Source organism: Ochotona curzoniae, unplaced genomic scaffold (assembly GCF_017591425.1).
Source record: "Ochotona curzoniae isolate NIBS_2020 unplaced genomic scaffold, NIBS_Ocur_1.0 scaffold_2476, whole genome shotgun sequence".
Classification (NCBI taxonomy): Eukaryota; Metazoa; Chordata; class Mammalia; order Lagomorpha; family Ochotonidae; genus Ochotona; species Ochotona curzoniae.
Genome location: NW_024467095.1, coordinates 16,853,214 through 16,876,259, shown reverse-complemented (window position 1 = coordinate 16,876,259; position 23,046 = coordinate 16,853,214). Strand labels below are relative to the sequence as shown.

The following is a 23,046-nucleotide window of genomic DNA, read 5'->3' as shown; positions in this document are numbered from 1 at the left end:
TAACAGACAAGAGATTCTCCATTCTCTGGGTCACTTCCCAAGAGGCTGCACTGAGTAGGGTCAGGCACAAGCCAGGAGTTTCTTTTCTGTCTCCCACGTGGGTACAGCAGGCCCAAGCAGCCGGGCCATCTTCTGCTGCTTTACCAGGCATAGTAGCTGGGAGTTAATTCGGAAGTAGAGCAGCCAGGATTTGAATTGGCACCCACAGGGGATGCCGCTGGCTACAGCTCCATCTTTCTAAATACTCAATGGCTACAATTTGTACGCAGCCCAGGAAGGAAGGAGACGGAGCCAAATGTGATATTTACCCTTCACTGAGTGAGGATTATTGTCTTTCCTCTCTCCTTTTAGCTGGAGTGGAGGAGGATGAGAAGGCAGCGAGCTCTAGGATGGTTCTGGCCCTGCGTAAGCTCACTAGCGCCACCTGTCTTGAGGTTAATGTTAATGAGTTTCCCTATGTACATCCACATGGAGTCCCTGTAAATGTTTCCCCACATGAGGGGATGCCTTTTGGTTCTGTTTCTACTTTTTTATTCTGGACAAAATAAAACAAAACTTTGGCATGAGTCCAGTGAGGAGCCCCCTTGTCTGCATCCCTTAGCATCAATAGCTGTGGGCTTTGCAGCATCTACACCCCACCTGCTCTTGATTAATTTGAAGCAATTATTTCTTTCAAACTATTTTCTCATTATCACTAAAACACACACACACAAATGTCACTGGCTATTTCTAAAGTACAGCAATCGTTTCTTAATATCAAACATCCTATCAAGGTTCAAATTTTCCAAGTTGTCTGAGATTTGCGTTTTCATTGAATCTTTCAGCTGATCCTTGTGCCAGACAAGCCAGAAAAGCTGTTTTAAGATCCCAGGCTGGAAAATGAAGCTTTGGCTTGGGAGGCACAGGTGGCCAAGCAAAAACGTGACTGTAACATTGTCTCATTATGTATTGCAACATTGTTTGTATTAAGCACGTAATTGGAAACCACCTAAATTCTGTCACTCATCGGATAAACATTTGCTAAGAGCCTGCTCTGTTCTGGAAACAGAGGATGGGGCAACAAGTAGAAGGCAAGGCCCTCCCCGTCCAGAAGATGGTGTCCACATGGAAGAAGCAAAACTGTAAGCAAGGGGCTGGCACTGAGACATAACAGGCTAACCTCCCAGCTGCAGTGTCAGCATCCTGTTTGCACCGGTAGGAGTCTCGGCCACTCCACTTCCCATTCAGCTCCCTGTTAATATGTCTGGGAAAGCAGCTGAACATCATGGCCCAAGCATTTGGACTTTTGCACCCTCATGGGAGAGCTAGAAGTTTCTGGCTCTTGGATTTGGCCTGGTCCAGCCCCAGCCATTGTGGCCATTTGGGGAGTGAACTATCAGATTGAAGATCTCTATTTCTCTGTCTCTCTTTCTCTCTTTCTTTCTCTCTCTCCCACCCTCCCCTTTCTGTAACACTGTCTTTCATCTAAATAAATATTTTTTAAAACCCATGAGCAAGCAATACATGAGCAGAATCATGTAGATTATGAAGACTGCAACTGTGGAGTGATAGGCTTTAGAGAAACAGAGGATTCATTTCAGACAGGAGGGCGGGGAGGAGAGGGCATTTGTGTTAAGGCCTGCAAGATTAATAAAAGGAACCAGTTTTGCAAAAAAAGGAGCCAGGAGACGCTATTCCATGCACCAGGAGCAGTACTTACTGAAAGAGCAGAGATGTGAAATCGTTACAGCAGCTCATGACCTGTGCTGGGCATTGTTCTTGGCAACTTTGGAACACACTGAGTTAGATGAACTATATCAAAAATGTTAGTTCATCTCATCTTCTCAACAACCTGCTGAGAAGGCAATGTTCTTACTCTCCCATTAAAAACAAGGGAACAGAGGCGTAAGAGCCTCTGCTTTTTCCCTTTGGACTCTCAGTCTCTGCTAACACGCCACTGGATATGAATCCTTGTTCACAGCAACTACACGGCACTATCTCACTGAAAAGGAGTAAGGTGCTCAAGAGAAACGGGGCCAATGGGGCTGGGAGGGGACCAGGAAGAGATATGTGAGAGCTTGCTGGAGTGATGGACATTGGCCAAGTCTTAAGAGGCCTGATAGGCTATGAGCCAGGGGCTCCAGGCAGCTCTCCCACAGGGCTGACAAGAACCCAAGCACTTGAGCCATCAGTTTGCCTTCCCAGATACATTATCAGGAAGCCAGGGCAGAAATGGAGATGTCATGACTCGAACTTGATGCAGGGTGCATGCATCCCAAGCAGTGGCTTAACTGGCTGTGCCCTAACAGACGACCCTCAGTTCACATCTTAAAAAATATTACCCTGGGGCCCGGCGCGGTGGCGCAAGTGGTTAAGTCCTCGCCTAGCACGCCCGGGATCCCATATGGGCGCCGGTTCTAATCCCGGCAGCCCCGCTTCCCTTCCAGCTCCCTGCCTGTGGCCCGGGAAAGCAGTCGAGGACGGCCCAAAGCTTTGGGACCCTGCACTCCTGTGGGAGACCCGGAAGAGGCTCCTGGCTTCGGATCGGCATAGCATCGGCCCGTTGCGCTCACTTGGGGAGTGAATCATCGGATGGAAGATCTTCCTCTCTGTCTCTCCTCTCTGTATATCTGCCTTTCCAATAAAAAATAATAAAAATAAATCTTTAAAAAAAAAAAAATATTACCCTGGTGTCTGCTTTTGAAAAGATGGAGCACAAACACCTTTTCTTCCCAATCAGTGAAATAAGAAACCCAAACACCACATGCACAGGAAACACAAGACTGACAGATGGAGAAAAGACAGAACATCCGGGGACGCCTGGACTGGAGGACGCACATAGGGCTGAGCTCCCAGGCTTTGTTTTCACCTCATTATATACCAGGCTTGGTGGTACAGAATCTGGGAACAAAGAAAATGCACCAACAAAAGTCAGTCTTCTCTAGCCCAAGGACCTAGAAAGGACAGTCTAGCAAGAAGCGACACTTTCATACAATCGTTATGCTAATCCAGTCAACCACCACAGAGCTAACCGTGGCCTTGCCCCACCTGTGCCAGCAAAACCCTACTCCGGACTTCTGCCATCATTCAGCTGGGATCAGGTGCACTCTCCCACATGTGGTTCCAGAGAAGCCTGGGGGAAGTCTGGTGTGCCAATACAGTAGGTTAAACTGCCATCTGTGGTGCCAACATTCCATATCAGAGTGCCAGTTCAAGTCCCAGCTGCTCTGCTTCTCATCCAGCTTCTCGCTAATGGGCCTGGGAAGGCAGTGGATGATGGCTCAGGTGATTTGGCTCCTTGTCACCCCTGTGGGAGACTAGGATGCTCTTCCTGGCTTCTAGCTTCAACCTGGCCCAGACCTGGCTATTGTGTCCATCTGGGGAGTAAACCAGCAAATAGAAGACTTTTCTCTCTCTCTCTCTCTCTCTATTAGCTTTGCCTTTTAAATAAACATAAACACATCTTTTATAATAACAAAAACAGCAGGAAGCCTAAACTCCCATCCCCATCTTGCCACATGTTGGCCCCTAGGGTGTGCAGCCAGAAGAGGCCTGCTTAGGCATATAATGACTGTCTACTGAAATGAGGCCACTTTGCTGGGGGGTAGAGCTCCCATGTGGAGCTGTGGAAGCCAGCGTGCACATGGGGGATGGTGCTGTAGATATTGACTCCTCCCAGTCCAGTCATATGAGCTGAGGCCTAGTGTGAAGGGAACAAAACAGTGGGAGAAACCACTGGGCCCACCTTCACAACCTGCTGTACAACTACAGTAGACACCAACAAAGGTAAAGACAACAGCAAGACCGTCATTCCATGCAATATGATACAACTGAAAATCCACTATCTCTTTCCTAGAAGACAAACTTTGTAATGTTTACTTTCTTTCTTTTTTTTAAAGATTTATTTTTATTGGAAAGGCGGAGAGACAGAGAGGAGAGACAGAGAGGAAGATCTTCTGTCCGATGATTCACTCCCCAAGCGGCCACAACGGCTGGAGCTGAGCCAATACGAAGCCAGGAACCTCTTCCGGGTCTCCCACGCAGGTGCAGGGTCCCAAAGCTTTGGGCCATCTTTGACTGCTTTCCCAGGCCACAAGCAGGGAGCTGGATGGGAAGTGGGGCTGCCGGGATTAGAATTGGCGCCCATATGGGATCCCAGGCGTGCAAGGCAAGGACCTTAACCACTGTGCCATCGCCTGGGCCCTTGTTTACTTTCTTAACAACCCATGATTTAAACACTATGATGCAAGCTAACAATAAACACAAGTACTATTGCAGAGTACCAGAGAGATTGCACTGGTCACAAGTGTAAAATGTTAGAAGTCTTTATCCACCAAGCTTGACAACCACAGCTCTCCAGGCACTCCAGGAGTCACTGCACCAAGTGGCAGAAGTCAAGGGCTTTTAAGCTGTCACCCTCCAATCAGACTGAGAGCCATATAGGACGCAGTTTCCATACATTTAATTAACTAAATGACAGGAAATATAAAGGGAGCTGCTAGAGCCCAAAGTTTTCCTGTAGCACAGTAAGAGGCAGGAGGGGCCACACGCATGGAGCTTCTGGAGCTGGTTTTGTACATTCAGTTAACTAGAATGACACAAGAGGAGGTAGGAAGGGCAGGGCACAGAACCTCCATTTCTACGCTATCTGCCCTGTGAATTTACCTGGCTAGGGGATACTGGCTATCAACTGGCTGTACCCCATCACAATACAAAGTCAACATATGCTATATTACACAGTAAGAAAACAGAGCGAAGAAAACAAAGACTTAACATACGTTATACATATGGCTTAACATACGTATATACATATGCAAATGTATTAATAAGAAAAAAAGAGGAAAATTCTTGAGACAAATACTCCATTTAAAAAAAAAATGTTCTTCTTATTTGAAAGGTAGAGCAGGGCCCAGTGTGATGGCTCAGGCCTGAATCTTCACCTTGCAGGCACCGGGATCCCTTGTGGGTGCCAGTTTGTGTCCTGGCTGTTCCCCTTGCCTTCCAGCTTCCTGCTGATGTGCCTGGGAGGGCAATAGAGGATGGCCCAAAGTCTTGGGGCCCTCTACCTGCATGGCAGACCCAGAAGAAACTCCTGGCTCATGTCTTTGAATTGGCTCAGCTCCAGCTGTTGTGTTCATTTGGGGAGTGAACCAACAGATGGAAGGAAGATCTAGAAAGACCTTATGTTGTTTCTTCTTTTCTCTCTAGAACTGCCTTTCCAATAAAAATAAATCAATCTTAGAAAGAAAGAGAGGGAGAAGGAGGGGGAGAGAGAGAAAAAAGAAAGACAGATAGACAGACAGACAAGGCAGAGTGGCAGGGAGAAAGGTAGAGATAGAGCAGAGAGATCTTACCTCCACTGGACTTTACTCCCCAGAAGGCCACAACTACCAGATCTGGTCCATACCACAGCTAGAAACTAGAACTCCATCAGGGTCTCCCCATGAGTGAAAGGAGCCCAAATACATGAGCCATCACGTGCTGCCTTTCCAGGCACATGAGCAAGAAGCAGGACTGAATGTCCAGTAGCTGAGATCCAACGCAGCACTCTGACATGGGGCACCAGCATCAGAGGCAGTGACTTAACCTATTGTTCCACACTACCGGTTCTTGAACTGGTCTCATGATTCTATATAGCTGGTCTTTATAACTACTTTCTTCTACTAACCATTCTGTACTCTTTGTGCCTTCAGTAGGCGCCTTTGCTGGGAGTGGCTGTTTACCTAGTGGGATATCCCAAATCTTCATTCCTTAAGAGTCTTGACTTTCGGTAATTCTGCTTGGATCGGGTTGCTGTAGTTTTCCATGAACCTTAATCACATGGTGTGAAAATCCCAAGAGATGCTGCAAGGGATCTCCTGCATTCCTCACATACTCTTCCTTGCCTGCACTGTGGAAGAGTAGCCCAGTTCTCCCTTGGTAATCCAGACCAGTCACCCAGGTCAGCACTTGAATCATGTTCTGCCTTATTTGTTCAAAGGCATGAGGAGTCCCCAGCAGCAGTCCCAACAATTAGTTCCATTAAATCATTGTTCAAGCATTCTTCCTGCTGGAACTAAGACCTTCGGATCAGATGCTGGATGCTGATTCAGAGCATCCACAGCCTTCAGGAGAGCCTTGGCCCAGCCCCACATGGTGTTACCATGAAACTGAAGCTGCTTCAGGATGGTTTGGGAACTTGACAAGACTTATGAATTCCATAAGTATGGGCCCAATACCATACTTTTTTTGGGGGGGGGGTGGAGGGCATGAATTGAGTTCCTTGAGAAGCAATCCTGTGCACAATGCCATGATGCTGGGCAAACCCAGATGGTAGTTTTGGCTGATACACTGAAAGCAGGAAAAGCAAACACACATCCAGAGTAAGTATCTGTTCCAAAAAGAACAAAATACTATCCCTTCCATGATGGAAGCGGTCCAACATGATCAACCTGCCAAGAGGCAGCAGCTGGCAGATCATCCGAGGAGTGGTACCATGTGAAGGGCTCAGCTGCCAGGCCAAACATCTGCTGCCTGCGCTTCACTGACTGATGTGTTTTATTATGGAATTAGCTACAACTTCCAGTAGGCTGCTAAAAAGTAGTGGTGAAAGGGGCTCTCCTTGCTTTGTTCTTGATCTTCCTAATGATTTTTAACATACAAAGGGAGCCTGAGACCAAAACACCAGGGGACCTCCAGCTTAGGGACAGTGGTATCCTCAAGGGTTCTATAGCCCAGCACTGCAAACCAGTAGCTGCAATAGCAGCTGGGCATCGTGTCCCAGTCCTGGAGGCTGCCAACCTTGAAATTAAGGTGTCTGCAGGAGGGGCTCCCCTTGAGGGCTCTGAGGGTTGAATCTGCCCTGTGTCTCTCACTTGCATCCTGAAGGTTGTTAACAACCTTTGGCACTCCTCATGTTTGTCAATGCTTCACTCCAATGTCTGCCTTTCTTTCTCTCTCTCTCTCTCTCTCTCTCTCTCTCTCTCTCTCTGTAGCCGATATCTGATTCTTACAAAATACCATCTGTGAATATTGGATTAGGGACCCACCCTAACTCTAGCTACCTCTGATTCCAAATAAGACCGCACTCTGAGATCCCGGGAGTTATCACTTCAGCATATGAATGGGAACACACGGTCATCCTAAAGCAAAGAGAAGTCACAAACATAAGAAGCTCAAAGGGATTAAGGCTGGACTGAAGAGACGGATAAGGAACATGGAAGGACATGACGAACTGAGCTGGACCCTGCACTGGCTGGTCTGGGGTCACCTCTGGCAAGGTTTCTTTTGGGACTTGCCCTACCCATAACTGATCCACTGGACTCAGAACTCCAACCACAGGGAAAATCACAGGATCTGTAATCTAACCATGAAGTGCAAGTGTCAGAACTGGGTCTCCTCAGTTGCTGAAGCCTGTGCAGCAGACGGCTTGCCCAGATGCACATGGGGGACATGACAACCAGTTCACTGGGCGCCTGTGGAGGACATCCAGTATCATGGAAGACAGAGCACATTGGACAGCTCTCCCAGCCAAGCTTTGACAGTGAGTATCTGGACAAATAGATACTCTAACATGGACTATGTCAGGTCAGCCAATGGACCTTGGAAGAATTTCGTCAACCTTGGAGCAACAAAATCAACAGCATCTCAGATTCATCAAAACCACTTAAGCAGTATCCTCAGAACACGCTCCACATCGGGGACTCTGTGATGACATTGGGTGGCTGTCCCCCATTCCCAGATGCTGACGCTGGTGGGCTGTTGGGAGCAGATACCCCAGAAGCCAGAAGAAAAAAGAAGAATGGAAACAGTTGTCTCATCCACTTTTCCCCCATTCCTTGACCCTTTCTACCCTAATTGATGGTCCACATGGGCATACATCCTTCTTAACTATGTAAACGCCATCAAAGGTAAACGTTACATATTTAAAAAGAAGAAAGGAACGTAGCTCATGGAATGATGAGGGAGAGGAGGCCTGAGATGCTCCCACATGTTACTGGAGAGCCAGCAGTTACTTCAAAGGAGGGAGAGGGCAGATCTGAGACAGCAGTAGGCAGTCGGGAAGCAGGTGGCTGGGGAAGCAGGGACGCAGATATTTGAAAAAAAAAAAGCAAGATTCTAGTAATCACTAAATATATGTGTAAATGTTCATGCATTTTCAAAATTCACAACCCCATCAGTTCTTTGAAGGAAAATAGTTCAATGTGGCATTAGGTTCTTGAGCTAAACAGCTTTCTCAGCTGCAGAAGGAACTCTTTTAGATCATCCAGAGGAGACTGTTCGTGATGGGCGGTGTTTCATAGCATTCCTCCTGTTTTATTCATCTGGTCTGGAGCACAGGGACAGTGGCAGCCCATCACACTTGTACTTTGAGGGTCTCTGGCGAGGCACTTTCAAGCTCAAGTGCTTTCTAGAAAATGGCTATTGAGGAGCTGAAGAGACGAACATTCCACATTGGGAAATGTCAAGTGGGCGTTCCTCTGAACAGAAGCTGCCCATGTTCTCAGCTCCTTGTGTCCAGGATTAGGCAGAGACTGCGCACAGCCACAGGTGCAGCTGCACAAGATGAACTTACAGGAGCTCATCATCATTTAGAAAATGAAAAGTGATAGGGAGAGAGCAAGCTCAAATGCGTGGAAGGAATTTAGTCCAAAAATAATCACCTAGTTAGAAAATAACTATCTGAGATTTTCCCGAACTGAATTCCAAGATCACCTTCATGCAAATAAGTATCGTATTTTACTGTCCTAAATGCTTTCCCACCGCTGTCCAGGCACTGACCCTACCACCCGCAATCCTTGACAACGTGCATTCTTAGAGAAAGTACCCCAGACACAGGCAAGGATTGGAGGTTGCTAAAAAGGAGAGCAAATGACCCTGAGCTCCCCCTGTCTACCGCCAGCACCCCACCCACACAAACACAATTAGTTGCAGTTCATTGATTGGAACGTCCAAGGGTTCCTATACCCGCCCACTGAGATCAACTTCCTCCATGCTGGAGCCAGGATCACTTCTTCCTGGCCAGGGACTTTCTCCAGCAGGGCATCTCGGGGCATGTTGATGCCACCCAGTGCCCCTTGGGCCCCACCGCTGTTCTCCTGCTCCATGTCCTTTGGGTCATGCCTTGGGCATGGCCTCCAGAAACTCTTAGAGATAGTTCCATTCTCCTCGCCCTCCCTGGCCTTGCCTCCTCCCCTCCTCTCACTCCTTCCTCTCCTCTCACTCCCACCCTCGTTCTCAGAAAATCCTCTAGCTTGGGCCCCTCTGGCTTCCTCTTCTCCACTACCACACACCTTAGCTGGAGCCTTTCTCTTCACAGCGCAGCTGCTTGATACCCTTTCATTCTCATCTCTGCTTGCCACATCTCAGGCTACCTGGTTCCAGATGTAGGAAAAGGAAATTTCATCAGAGAACAGAACACCCCAGTGTTAGCTATGGATGGATTTTACTCACAGTCACCTGGAGTCCTGCCCTTGAGAACACCTCCCTAGTGATTAATACTACTATTATTATTATTACTAATAATAATATTATTATTATTTAGGAAGACCTGGTTACAGATAGAGGAAGAAATACGTAGATCATACATCCACTGGTTCACTTCCCAAAGAGCGCAATGGCCAGGGCCATATATCAGGAATGCTGCTTGGAAGATCTGTCTCTATCTCTCTCTCTGTCATTGTACTTTTCAAATAAATGATCATCAATAAAAACATCTTTTAAAAAAGAGAGAAATGATAACAGGGAAGCTGGGTTAGGATTGGTGACCATGGACAGCTTGGACAGGTGCCATGGCTCAACAGGCCAACCCTGCACCCTATGGCACTGGCATCCCATATGGGCACCAGGTAGTGTCCTGGCTTCTCCAGTTTCCATCCAGTTCCCTGCTTGTGACCTGGGAAAGCAGAAGAGGATGACTCAAAACCTTGGGACCCTGTACCTGCCTGGGAGACCCGGAAGAAGCTCTTGGCTTCAGATCAGCTCAACTCTGGCTGTTACAGCCATTGAACCAGCAGATGGAAGACGCCATCAATCTCTCCTCTCTATAAACCTGCCTTTCCAATAAAAATATATCTTTAAAAAAAGAGAGAAAGAAAGGAATTTCTAGAAGAGGCCAGAAGGACACAGCAGCAGACCAGAGAGGATTCTGAAAACACAGCACCAACATGCTTTGCCTGGACCATGTGGCGTTTCTCAGTGTCACACTAACACTGAAGGAGAGAATGTGGCACAACATTGACCACAAACTTGCAGCTCATGTCCCCAAACCTTAGCTGAAAGTTTCTCTTTAAGAACCCACATCTGTTGACTAAACAAAAGGGGGAAAAAAAGGATCTAACCACAGCAGTGTTGTGCCAACAGAGGCAGGGAATCGCAGCGAGGCAGCAATGGCTGAGCACGGAGTGCCCGAGCTGAGCAGACCCACTCCTCCAATTACCCATTAACCTCACCTCTGCATGCCCTTACCTGCTCGGCACTAGTCACTTAGTAATTTTCCTCAATCCACAGAGGAACTGAATGCCTTACCTAGGAGTCACTTGAAGCATTTAAGAAGGCCCAGGAACAGCCTTGAGAGGAGGGCCAGGCCAGTGCTGCTACGCCAAACTCTGTCCCATTCGTTTGTTTGTGAAGACATTCCCAGTGGGCTAAGGAGTAGTCTGCTGGCCTCAGGGATCGCTTCCCAACATTGAGCTTCCCCTCCCCCAGACTTCTACATCCTGAACCTCCCGGGGAGTGTCTGCACAAGCTGGGTACCACACCCTCAGCATCCCGGGCCACAGGCCGTGAGAGGACAACTCTTCACACCACATGAAATGTGAAACCTAAGATTTCTAGAATGCAAAAAATTCTCTAATATTGAAAATGCTCCCTAGGCAATCAGACACTGAAACCATCTGTCAATTGTGACCTGACAGTATTGCTTTTCTGCAGAGCACTCTTCTTTAAAAATGTACTCACTTAGGGCCGGTGCTGTGGCATAGCAGTAAAACCACACTGGCAACGCTGGTGTCCCAGATGGACACTGATTCAAGTGCCAGCTGCTCTACCTCCAATGCAATTCCCTGGCAATGTGCCTGGGAGGGTGGTGAAAGACAATTCAAGCACTGGGGTCCCTGCATCCACTTGGGAGATCTGGAAGAAGCTCCTGACTGCCAGCTTTGGACTTGGCCAGCTCTGGCCATTGCAGCCATTTGGGGAATGAGTCAGCAGATGCAAGTGTTCTCGCCGCCCCCATGCCCTCTCTGTACCTCTATCTTTCAAATAAATCAAATATTTTAAAGTATTAACTTGATTTTAGTTCTTGCTTTAAATTCTCATTTAGTCGCTTGAGAGGTGGGAGCGTCCATCTGCTGGTTCATTTTCCAGATGTGTGCTACGGGGGGAGGGGGCCAAATCCTGGAGACAGGAATGCAATCCCGACCTCCCACGCGGGGGGCACGAACCAGGCTACTGCAGCCTTTACTCCTGCCTCCCAGGGCTCACATTAATAGGAAACTTGAATCCAGAGCTGGAGCCAGGGGACCAACCCAGGTCCTCTGATGGGGAACATGGGCACCTTCCTTTTGTTCTCTCCCTCTCTCTCTCTCTCTCTCCACATGTTTATTTATATAAAAGTCAGAGTTACAAAGAGAGAGATCTTTCATCTGCTATGTAGATGTACTATCTAGGTAACAGGAGCCAGAAGCTTCATCCAGGTCTATAGGAGGCAGCAAGGGCCCAAGCACTGGGACCATTTTCCACTACTTTTCCTAGGGCATTATCAGGGCTTGTATCGGTAGTAGAGCAGTCAGGACTTAAACCAGTGCCCATAGAGGATGCCAGCTTTACCCACATCACATGTCTCATCATGATTGTTAGATTCAAACACCACCCTTTGGCCTGGCACAACAGCCTAGTAGCTAAAGTCCTCACCTTGCATGCACTGAGATTCCATATGGGCACCGTTTCTAATCCCGGTGGCCCCACTTGCCATCCAGCTCCCTGCTTGTGGCCTGGGAACGCAGTCGAGGATGGCCCAAAGCTTTGGGACGCTGCACCCATGTGGGAGACCAGGAAGAGTCTCCTGGCTTCAGATTGGCTCAGCTCCAGCCATTGCAGTCACTTGGGGAGTGAATCATCAGACAGAGAATCTTCCTCTCTGTCCCTCCTCCTCTCCGTATATCTTATTTTGCAATAAAAATAAATAAATCTCTAAAAAAAAAAATACACAGAGAGATGAGGAAGAGTCTTCCATATTAACAGCCTTCCTGGAGCCTGGCTGTTGAAGACCACAGAGCACTGCTGCTTTCCAATCCTGCAGCACAGCAACCTCTGACCCTCTTTGTTTTCAAAGGATATCCTATCAGGAACACTAGCTAAAGCTGGAGGCAGGAAAGGCCTGACATTTGCCCCTGCGGTTCACTCCCGCTCCCATCACCACCATGGAGCCTAGCCACAAACATGATTCGCTTGGACTTCATTTTATTAAAGTAAGTGTCATCAAATCCATATCTCCACCATGTAAGTAAAAACAACAACAACAACAAAAACCCTTGAGAAAGTTCCTGCAGAATGTCTAGCTTTGAGCAATGCCACTTCCTGGTACGCGGTCTAAACTAAACCTGATCCCAAATGTCAGAAGAGGCTGCCACGCAAGGTGCCTGGCTCTGAGGGTCACCCACTGCAGACCCGTCCACACACGGGCCCGTGCAGCGAGGCCTGGCCGCCCTCTCTCTGTCAGTGAATGAGTTAGCAGTGGGCCAGGCAAGCTGGTCCTACTTTGGGACAAGAAAGTCTTTTCATCTGTTGGTAACAGCACGTTTGTCCTAATTGTCCAGCTGATCTAAAGGAGTATCAAAATCAAATACCAACGAGGAAAAGCAGGGGTGGAGCGAACAGAACACTAGCTTCCCTCCCATTTCCACTGAGATTTGGTAGGATGCTGTCGGCTCAGACAGGTGGGTGGCAACCAAACCACCACCGCCAGCAGCACCAGCACCACCACCATAGCCCCAGCTGGGCCATTTTCAGTCTGTGCATCTCAGACTCTTGCCATGTGGGAGGAACATGCCCTGCTTATAACAAATATATTGAAACACACAGAGTGTACTCCACTAAGTTGGGTCTGTTTAAGTGTCTGAAATGAGCTATAAGACTTGTTTTTTTTTTTTTAATCATTATTTAGGAGCAGGCGCTGACAAGACCAGTCACTAAGATGTTAGTGTGGCTGGGTTCAAGTCCCAGCTCTGGCTCCACATGCCAGCTTCTTGCTAATGCACAGTTTGCAAGGCAGCCATGAACCCTCAAGTAACTAGATTCCTGCCACCTATGTGGGAAACTCGTATTACATTTCCAGTTCTCACTGTGGGCCTGACCCAGACCTGGCCCTTGTAGCCACTGAATGGAGGGAGAGCTTTCTCTCTCCTTTCTCTCTCTGCCTCTCAAATAAGGAGTAAATAGCGCCCAGTACAAGAGCCTAGTGGCTAAATCCTTGCCTTGCATGAGCCTATATGGGTGCTGGTTCCATGTCCCAGTTGCTCCACTTCCCATCTAGCTCCCTGCCTGTGGCCTGGGGAAGCAGTTGAGGATGGCCCAAAGCCTTGGGGCTATGCATTTGTGTTAGGAGAGCATGGAGGAAGCTTCTGGCTCCAGGCTTCAGATGGGTTCAGCTCCGGCTGTGGCAGTCACTTGGGGAGTGAACAAGTGGATGGAACATCTTTCTATCTCTCCTCTCTGTATATCTACCTTTGCAATAAAATAAGTGGCTCTGTTTAAGATTTATTTATTTTTATTGCAAAGTCAGATATGCAGAAAGGAGGAGAGACAGAGAGGAAGATCTTCTGTCTCATGATTCACTCCCCAAGCAGCAGCAACAGCTGGAGCTGAGCCAATCTGAAGCCAGGAGCCAGGAGCTTCTTCCAGGTCTCCCATGTGGGTGCAGGGTCCCAAAGCTTTCGGCCATCCTTGACCGCTTTCCCAGGCCACAGGCAGGGAGCTGGATGGGAAGCGGTGCTGCTGGGATTACAGCCAGCACCCATATGGGATCCCGGTGCATTCAAGGCTAGGATGTTAAACGCTACGCTATTGCGCCAGGCCCAAAATAAGTCTTTAAAAAAAATAAAGAGTAAATAAATGAGCTAATTGTTTTGCCCAGCTTTTGTGTAATATGAACACACAGACCGTTAAGACCTTGTAGATTGAATGCACTGCTATCATTTCTAGTGGCCACTGAATAAATCCATACTGGACCACAAAGCTCATGGCAGGATTTATTGAGGGAAAAACATCGAGAACAGCATTCATTCTAATTAGCAAGGTCCTCTCCATCCATCTCTGGCTTTGCTGTCATCACGGGGCTCTGCCTACATGGTTTGCTTTCCCTGCACCTGGAAAACTAGACATCCTTTTAGTGTTGATCAGAGATGCCACCTCCACTGTGGTTTTGCGCTGGTCAGTGGACAAAACCCCGTGCGTGTATTTCGCTGCTGAGCACACGTATTTCGCTGGTTGGCCATTTGTTACTTGTTCACCTGCCTCTCTGGGCTGAGCACTCCTCTGGGATGATGGAATGAGCTCACTCGCTTTGGAATTTGTCTGCCAAGGGCCCAGCACAAAGCAGCTACTTGGTGACTGCTCAGTGTTCAACCAGCGATAAACACAAGCTGAACTTTGTCCACTGCCCGAAGCACGTCAGTCCCATCCTCCAAGGCAGGGACTTCGCCACCACTGATTGGTGCCTCTGGCCTCAAGGGAAGAGCATATGTGTTGCACACGTTCCTCGTCTAGGCAGCTACACCACAGTAGGACATCCCAAGTCACCGCAGTAGGACATCCCAAGCGGCTGCTCGCATATCCTGCTACAAAGCTTGGGATGAAGCAAGTTCCAACCCTCTCTCTGTCCCTCTGCAGGACACAATGCCCTTGTCCCTGCTGGCGTGCACATGCCCCCCCTTCCCCCCTCCCCATACACCTCTCCCCTTTGTGTGTGGTTCTCCTTTGACTTCCCAAGCCCAGGCATTTCCCTCACACACACAAACCTCAACACCTGCGGCTCCTTTCCCTGCAGTTCTCGGAGGGCCAGTCACTCCCTCCTTCATGTATATTACCACATTGCAGAAAAACCCTTCAGTGCCCAGCCTCCCTGCTGGGAATGCACACTCCTCAAGGAATCTCCAAAGCCTAGGACGATGCTTCTCTCTTATGTGCAAGTAGGTCCACAACCGCCTCGCTCCCCCCCGCTTTACCCACAGACTACCTGAGGTCAACTGCAGCCCAAACATACTAAACCAAAAGGTACACACGTAGATAACGCACACTTTTTAAATCACTTATGGTAGTACACTGGCATCACTGTTCTATTATTGTTAATCCCTTACTGTGCCTAATTCATAAATTCACTTGCTCATGGGCATGCACTGCGGCTCTTGGAACACATCTCCCGTGGATACGGGGTCTATGGTAACTCTCTGGGCTCAAGATGAAGCATCCATCAAGTCACACTGAGCTCCTGTCATCACAGAGCCTCCCTCTGACTTCCTGACCCCACATCTGGCTCCTGGCTAAGGCAAGCCAGAGGCTCAGTCTCAGGGCTCTGCAGCTGTCCGGTCTCCTTCCCTTCCCCCACCTGTGCCACTCAGATCCCCTACCCCACCTACCCAGCATGCCCTCTGCTCCTGTCCACCTGTCAGTATCCTACCCATCCTTCCAGGCCCAATTGTCGAATACGCATCCGCAGACACAGCCCCTAGCTGCTGATCAAAGTACTTTGCTCTTCTCGGGTCCTGAGACACAGCTCTGGGCTTCAGTGATGCATATGTGTAACAGAAGAGTTTAAAGGACAGGAGTTTCCATACTTCAGAGCTGGACTAACAGCGACGGAGAATTCCTGCTACATCTGTAGGCAGAAGAGACACCTAACCTATCTCTAGAGAACTGACAATCTTTCTCTGTCAATCTTGTTCTCCAAAGCAACACATCCTGAGCTCAAGGAAGAACGGAGGCTTGCCCCTCCTTCTCTCCCGCTAGCCGGCACAGTCTCCCTTCGAGTGAGGTGGAGCAGCGGTGACAGGTGCAGAAGCGCTGTTTGCTCCACCCCCTCTCCCTTCCCTAAACACAGAGCAGCCGTTCTCTGGCTTCTGGAAGACGCAGTCCCTTGGGCAGCACACAGCACCCAGGCGACAGACGCCTGGCATTTGGCATTGGGCACACCTCTGCGGAGATGACCCTGACCCGTGCTTCCCCCGAGAGCATGCAGTGCCTCACCTCTGCCCCCCAAGCCGTCCTGCTTCTCAGCCTGATCTTCACCTCCTTCCACTCGGCTTGCTGGGCAGGTAGAATTGTGAGCTTTATTCTTGGCCTCACTTGGGAAGGGGGCGGGAGGGGGAGGGGGAAAGGGAGGGAGGGGAGGAGAGCGAGGATTCCTTGGCCAGGGTTGGACCTGCACGAAGGAAAGAGGAACCTGAGCTTTCTTGTCTGCAGGATTAGGCATGAGACGCGGGTGTCTTAGGTTTGCTGAAAGCCAAGATCACATACTCCTCAGCTGGGGCAGGAGCAGCCACCTGTGCTGGCCTGCAGCATGTCAGACACCCGCAGCTTGCCGTCCTCGGGTTGCTCTCTGTCCCTGGAAGGCCCTTCTCAGCAGCCTTGAACCGTTGTGTCTCCAGCTTGTGCTTGACCTTCCCTTACCTGAGCTCATCTGTCGTTCGTGACCTTGGTACTGCAACTTCGGAAATCCTGCACCCCCACCTCCCCAGGCATCAGAAATGTTGGATCACTGCCCTGTTTTCTCGCCTTTTCTTTTTCTCTTTTCTTTTTTTGTATTTATTTATTTGAAAGGCTGTCACGAAAAGAGGGATGGAGAGAAGGAGGAAGGGGGAGAGAGGGAGGGAGAGAGGTAGAAATAGATCTTCCACCTGCTGGTTCACTCCCCAGATGATTGCTTCAGCCAGGCCAAAGCCAGGAGCCAGAAATTTCTTCTTGGTCTCCCATGTGAATTCTGGGGAAGCCTCTCACTGCCTTCCCAGGTGTATTAGCAGGGAGCTGGATAGGAAGTGGAGCAGCCAGGACTCAAGCCAGTGCCCATATGGGATGCTGGTGTCACAGGTGGCAGCACCGTGCCCCAGTGCTGGCCTCACTACCCCATAATGAGACTTCACTCTCCTGGGATGGCCCTGTATCTTTCAGCATAGGACCCTTGGCTGAGTCCTCTGCTGCCCCAGCACATGGTCCTGCTCCATGCCTGATTCCCCACTCTCACAGCCAGTCCATGCACGGCGGTCAGCATGTGGGCATCCATGACCACCATGCCTCGACCCCACTCCAGCTTCCACAACTCACCGGCTGTGTGACCTTGAACAAATGACCTCACCTCTCTGTGCTGCCACTTCCTCTTTAAGCCCTGGGATAAGGCAGTGCTGAGTTACAGGGTGGTTGCAAGGAGGAAGCAGGAGAACCAGAACTTAACATTAGCATTGTGGTCAGCATGTTTGTTTTACTTACCAACTCCTGCTCTCTCCGATACGATGTTTCCATTTCTTCCCATTCGTTTTCACGGTGCCTCGCCTATGACAGGGGCGCATGACAGGTTGAAGTGTGCTGAACTGTTGGCCTCTCCCCAGTGGAGTCAGTGACTGGCTGGTTCTGCTTACAAGGAAAAGTGGGTAATGTTTAAATTCTTAGGAATGTTCACCTGGGCTATTACTCCAGCTGAACCATATGAAACTGCTAATATTAAACAGCTTTTTTAAAACGCCAATACAAACAGCAATTTCCAAGACTTAACCTACAACCAGCACCCCATTAGCCAGGTTTTCTTCCATCAGCTTGCTTTGGGTGGGGACCGCTTCCATTCTGTTATAGAGCACAGATGAAAGTCAAAGCCAAGAAAGTTACTGAGTTATAAAGAAAATTAAAATGTTGACAAATTGATTTCTCCCAAATGAATCAAGATCTAGCCCTCAGCCACTGAGTTGTAAATAATTTACAGTTCCAATCAGATTGCATAAGGTAATTGCCTTACTCCAGCAGGACATTGGAGGGGTCTGGGGCTCGGGTGGCTAAAATTAGTCTGAGCAGCAATTTTCTGGCTTTGGCTAAACAAGTTTCTTCTCTGCTATGTGACAACAGGCACCTCGGAAGGACACATTGACCTAGGGTGGGGATCGAGGTGAGAAGGGGCCTTGAAACTTCAAACTATCATGTTTTTTTCTTTTGGCATTTGCAAAGAGGCAGAATGAGTAGACACGTGATTCTCTGAATCTTCTTTAAAAATCGTCCTCTTGGCTTTGATCGTCTAAGATTTGGGAAAGTGCTGATCTCTGTGTTGCATAGTGGGAAGGCTGCACCTCACAGTTGTTGTGCTGCAGTTTGGGGGCCACTGGTCACATGGGGACGAGCAGCACTTGAGAATGACCAACATGACCAATGGGATTTTTTTTCAAAACTTGACTGATTTGTTTGTTTAAGATTCGTTTATTTGAAAAGCAGAACTAGGAGGGGCAGAAAGAGAGAGAGGCCTTCCATCCACTGGTATACTTTCCAAATGGCTTCTCTGGGCAGGGCTAGGCCAGGTCAAAGCCAGGGGGCTACAATTCCATCCAGATCTTCCATGTAGGTACAGGGGCCCAAGCACTTGGGCCGCTTTCCACTGCTTCCCAAGGCTGTTAGCAGGGAGTTGGACTGGAAATGGAATAGGTGAGACTCCAGCAGGGGTCCACACAGGATGCCCATCACAGGGTGGTATCCCAATGCTCTGCTCCACAACAGTGGTCCCCTAAACCTCATTTAACAAATGAAATAGTCACAAATAGCTGGTAGCTATTGCAGAGGACAGTGTGGGTCACCTGCCTTCCTGTTCTCTTGCATGTCTTTTAGTCTATGGGTCCTTACATCTATTTCCATAACCCAACCCTACCCCTTACACTGACAGTGGCTGCCCAATCTTTGCTTCTAGCAGGATTTCAAGAGCAAGTTGAGAATACCCAATAGCAAGTAGCAAGTGTGTTACTAAGAAAACAAAGGCACACATTCTACCAACAGGGTAGGGCTTACCTGGAAGAGAGTGGCCTCATCTCTGAAAGTTTTACCATAATACTGATTGTTTAATTAAAGGAAAGTAACAGCTAATAACAGAGAAATGTACATGGTCTTTCTTGGAATCCAGCTGCCATCCATTTTGCTCCTTATATCTACTGATGTTTCCTGTCATGGTGCTGGCTGTCACTTAGCATGCTACTGTACTGTCATGAGCCTATGGTGTTGTATAATGGTCAGTCTAGGTCAGCCTTTGCCCTGAAACTCTCATGAACTCGGGCCAGGCATCTTCAGAGAAAAGAGTCAACCCCATATTCCATTGACCTTGGCTCAGCTGCTCCTTGGCCCAACAGCTCATTCTGCCTCCGTCTCTCAGTGGAACTCTGGACATCGTGCTAATGTGCTTTTCCTCTTTCTGCTCCTTGCCTTCCAATCAGGGACAGCTCTGAGTGCTGCAGAGCCTAGGGGGTCTCTGGCCTTGGATGTTTCTTGTTTTTGATAACCATCTACCCTGGGTAATGTCACAACCATCAGCAATAAAAAAAAACAAGTTCCATGTGCAAGTTTTTGAAAGGAAGTCAAAAGATTGTTGTTAGAAAATATTTCACATGTTTTCATGGACATTGTATAGCTATGTTCATAGAGAAAGAAGCTGAAGTGGCATATTTGGACAACCACAGGCAGTGAGTCAAGAAGAGAAAGCCTTCTTGGAGTGACAGAGCAGTTGTATCCCGCTGCTCAGTCTGTCCTAGCTAACAGTGCAGCATGGGTGACTAAGTCAACAGGAAGGGGTGTTCCCACAGCTCTGGAGGGTGGAGGTTCAACAGCAAGGTGTCAGCAAGCTTGGCATGTTCTGGGGCCTCCTACTCTGTGTCCTCACATGGCCTCTCCTCCCTCAAGCAAAGTGGCGCTACCTCCTCTTCTAAGCACAACAGTCAAATGTTTTCAGGGATGACCCGTCAGACCTCACTTCATCTTTACTTCTCTCAAAGATCCATCTCCAGATACAGCCACGTGGTTAGGGATGAGAGCAGTGTGGGAGGCAAGTGGAAGGCAGTTTAGTTCAGAGCAGGAAGTTAGCTTGGCTCCCTAAAGCCTCAATAGACCCACCACACTCACAAAACTCAGTATTGGCTTACCAAAAAAAAAAAAAAAAAAAAAAAAAAAAATCAAACAAACAAAGTCTTGCAACTGAGTCTGAGACCAGATTTTCCCACCGAGATTTTTCCTGTCTTTTCTTCCAGAAGCAAGCAGCAACAATTCAGCTTTGAGCACCCACCATCCAGACCCTGGCTTCCTGGAGCAGTGCCCCAGTAAGTTTCTCCTGTCACCTGCCCTCAGCCTGCAGCTGACCCTAGAGCTGGCCAGGAAACTTAAGCCCCCTTGCTTTCTGCCAATGGGTGTCAAGTGGCCGGGTGCCTGGCCTTCCTGTGCGTTGTTTTTTTGTCCCAGAACCATTTGGAGAGTAGGGCGAAAAAGCTCTCTTGGCTTTAAACCCAGACTAGGTTTGATGTCTTTGGCTCAGGTGGCTTTAAGCTCCATCCCTCGGTTGGCAGCCAAGGATGATCCGGGTTCCAACACCTGTAGAAGTTTGGAAGTGAACAGCCATTAAAATTACCTGGTCTTGCTTCGCCCCAGAGCTCAGACTTAGTTTCAGTACTCTCCCTGCTTCTGTTCCCCCTCTAGTTGAATATGCCATGGCAAGGAGCTCGGTCATGCATAAAGCAACTATTGTTTTCTATGTCTAGTGTTTTTGAAATGTTTAATTATTCATTTGAAAGGCATTTACACAGAGAGAAGGAGAATCAAAGCATCCATTTATTCACTCTTTAGATGGCTGCCACAGCCGGGGCTAGGCCAGGACAAAGCAAGGCACCAGAAACTCCGTCTAGGTCTCCCACATGGGTGCAGGTGCCGAAGCACTTGGGCCGTCTTCCACTGTTTTTCCCAGGAGCATTAGCAGGGAGCTGGATTGAAATTAGAGCAGCTAGGCCCAGTGCAGTAGCCTAGTGGCAAAAGTTCTTGCCTTGAAAGCACTGGGATCCCATGTGAGCGCAGGTTCTAATCCCAGAGGCCCCGCTTCCCACCCAGCTCCCTGTCTGTGGCCTGGGAAAGCAGTCAAGGATGACAAAAAAAGCCTTGGGACCCTGTACCTCTGTGGGAGACCCGGAAGAAGCTCCGGACTCCTGGCTTTGGATCAGCACAGCTCCAACCATTGTGGCCACTAGGGGAGTGAATTAATGGACAGAAGATCTTCCTCTTTGTTTCTCCTCCTCTCTGTATTTCTGACTTTCCAATAAAAATAAATAAATCTTAAAAAAAAAAAAGTAGAGCAGCTGGCACTCAAACCAGCCCACATATGGGATGCTGGCGTCACACACAGTGGCTGCTAGCAGGGCTAATTATTAGTAAGTTTTATTTTAAGTCTGGCTTCGTTTTATAGTACTTTTACTGAATGGCCAAATGTGTTTATAGCTGGGGATTTTCAAGGTAGGCCAATTGGCAAAATTAGGTAGAAGAATACAGCTTTGGAGCCCCCTGGACATGGGTTTGGGTTTCACTTCTGCCACCTTGAGGGCTTGGACCTGCATAACCACAGTTGTTTCACGAATTACTGAGTTCTTTGCCACTGGCTGTATTATTCAACTAAAAGGACAGCAAAAATAGGTAACCAAACTCCAGCACTGGGTAAAATTAGGACCCGCTGATCTTTTTTTTTTAAGATTTATTTTTCATTTTTATTGGAAAGGCAGATTTACAAAAAGAAGGAGATATGCAGAGAAAGATTTTCCATTCACTGGTACACTCCCCAAGTGGCTGCAATGGCCAGAGCTGAACTGATCTGAAGCCAGGATCCAGGAGCTTCTTCTGGGTCTCCCACATGGATGCAGGGGCCCAAGGCTTTGGACCATCCTCTATTGTTTCCTAGGATACAAGTCAGGAGCTGGATGGGAGGTGGAACAGCCGAGATACGAACCAGCACCCATATGAGATCTGACACTTACAGGGGGAGGATTAAGTCACTGAGCCATCACCCTGGGGTCAGAACCAGCTGATCTTACTGGCCTGTCATGTCGAAGTTTCTAGAGGTGTTGGAACCCAGACTGCCTTGGGCTGCTGACTCAGGGGACGGATCCCTGAAGGCAAGTGACAGTCTCAGTGTCTTGATGTAAATTGGGAACGAGTGCACCAACCCTGTGTAAAAGCAGTGAGCGTAATCCCTGGCACAGCATCAGTGCTCCTGGAGGCCAGCAATTATGGTATCATTATTGACACTGCCAAGGATTGTGACTTACCCTAGACGGTGAGCGAGGCAGGGCCCGTGTGACACCTCCTTGTCACCTCTGCTCTCCCCCGCACCAGGCGTCGACTTCTGCCCACAGGCAGCCCGCTGCTGCCACACCGGCGTGGATGGGTATGGCTGGATCGCGGCGGCTGTCGGCTGGAGCTTGTGGTTTCTTACCCTCATCCTGCTCTGTGTGGACAAGCTGATGAAGCTGGCTCCAGAGGAACCCAAGGACTTGCAAGCTTGAGACCTGGAACTGAAGCCCCAAGGACGGCCAGGGTCAGCTGCTTGTGAATTGCAGGGCAGGGGGAGATGGGTGGGTGGAGCTACATGGCTCCTATTGTTTTGGAGTGATTTTCAGCTTTAGTCTTCAGCTACTTGCAAAAGGGAAGGAGTGAAGAGGGATCCAAGGAGGCCAAGCCAGTAATGCCTTCACTCCTGGCCTAAAGAAGAAAGCTCTGGTTAAAGAGGAGCCATTCCACAGGCCTGTGTGGAAAGAAGTTTCTTGGTGTCAGTTCAATAGTTATCCCCTTCTTATTCTAGTCCTTTACTTACTATCATTCTTCCTTCATCATTGCCCCATGGTGGCCCTGTCTCCCCGTCCTGCTATCAGCACCCTTGTTCCGGCCCCGTTAACACCAGCCCATGTTCTCTCAAGGATGCCTTACTCTGTCTCAAGGACTGGAGCTGTTGTGCCCAGCTTGCCCCAGCCCCGCAGAAGCACCACAGCAGGCACTATGGCTCTCTTGCTGCCATTCATTCACACAAGCTCCTCATGACCCAAACCTCAC

At 48.8% G+C, this 23,046-nt stretch overlaps 1 protein-coding gene across 1 annotated transcript; it reads left to right on the top strand.

Annotated features, from left to right (window-relative positions):
- Nucleotides 1-16,186: 16,186 nt before the first annotated feature.
- Nucleotides 16,187-22,502, top strand: TMEM213 (transmembrane protein 213). Its single transcript, XM_041001961.1, has 3 exons — nucleotides 16,187-16,268; nucleotides 20,214-20,282; nucleotides 22,333-22,502. Exons 1-3 carry the CDS (start codon nucleotides 16,187-16,189, stop codon nucleotides 22,500-22,502), a joined length of 321 nt encoding a protein of 106 aa, XP_040857895.1.
- Nucleotides 22,503-23,046: the final 544 nt, after the last annotated feature.

Bases quoted from the DNA above. Each gene is read 5' to 3' on its own strand.
- TMEM213 (XM_041001961.1), top strand. From the start codon at position 16,187: ATGCAGTGCCTCACCTCTGCCCCCCAAGCCGTCCTGCTTCTCAGCCTG. The intron at 16,269-20,213 runs GTAGAATTGTGA...CTTTTCTTCCAG, and splicing joins CCACTCGGCTTGCTGGGCAG to AAGCAAGCAGCAACAATTCA. The intron at 20,283-22,332 runs GTAAGTTTCTCC...CCCCCGCACCAG, and splicing joins CTTCCTGGAGCAGTGCCCCA to GCGTCGACTTCTGCCCACAG.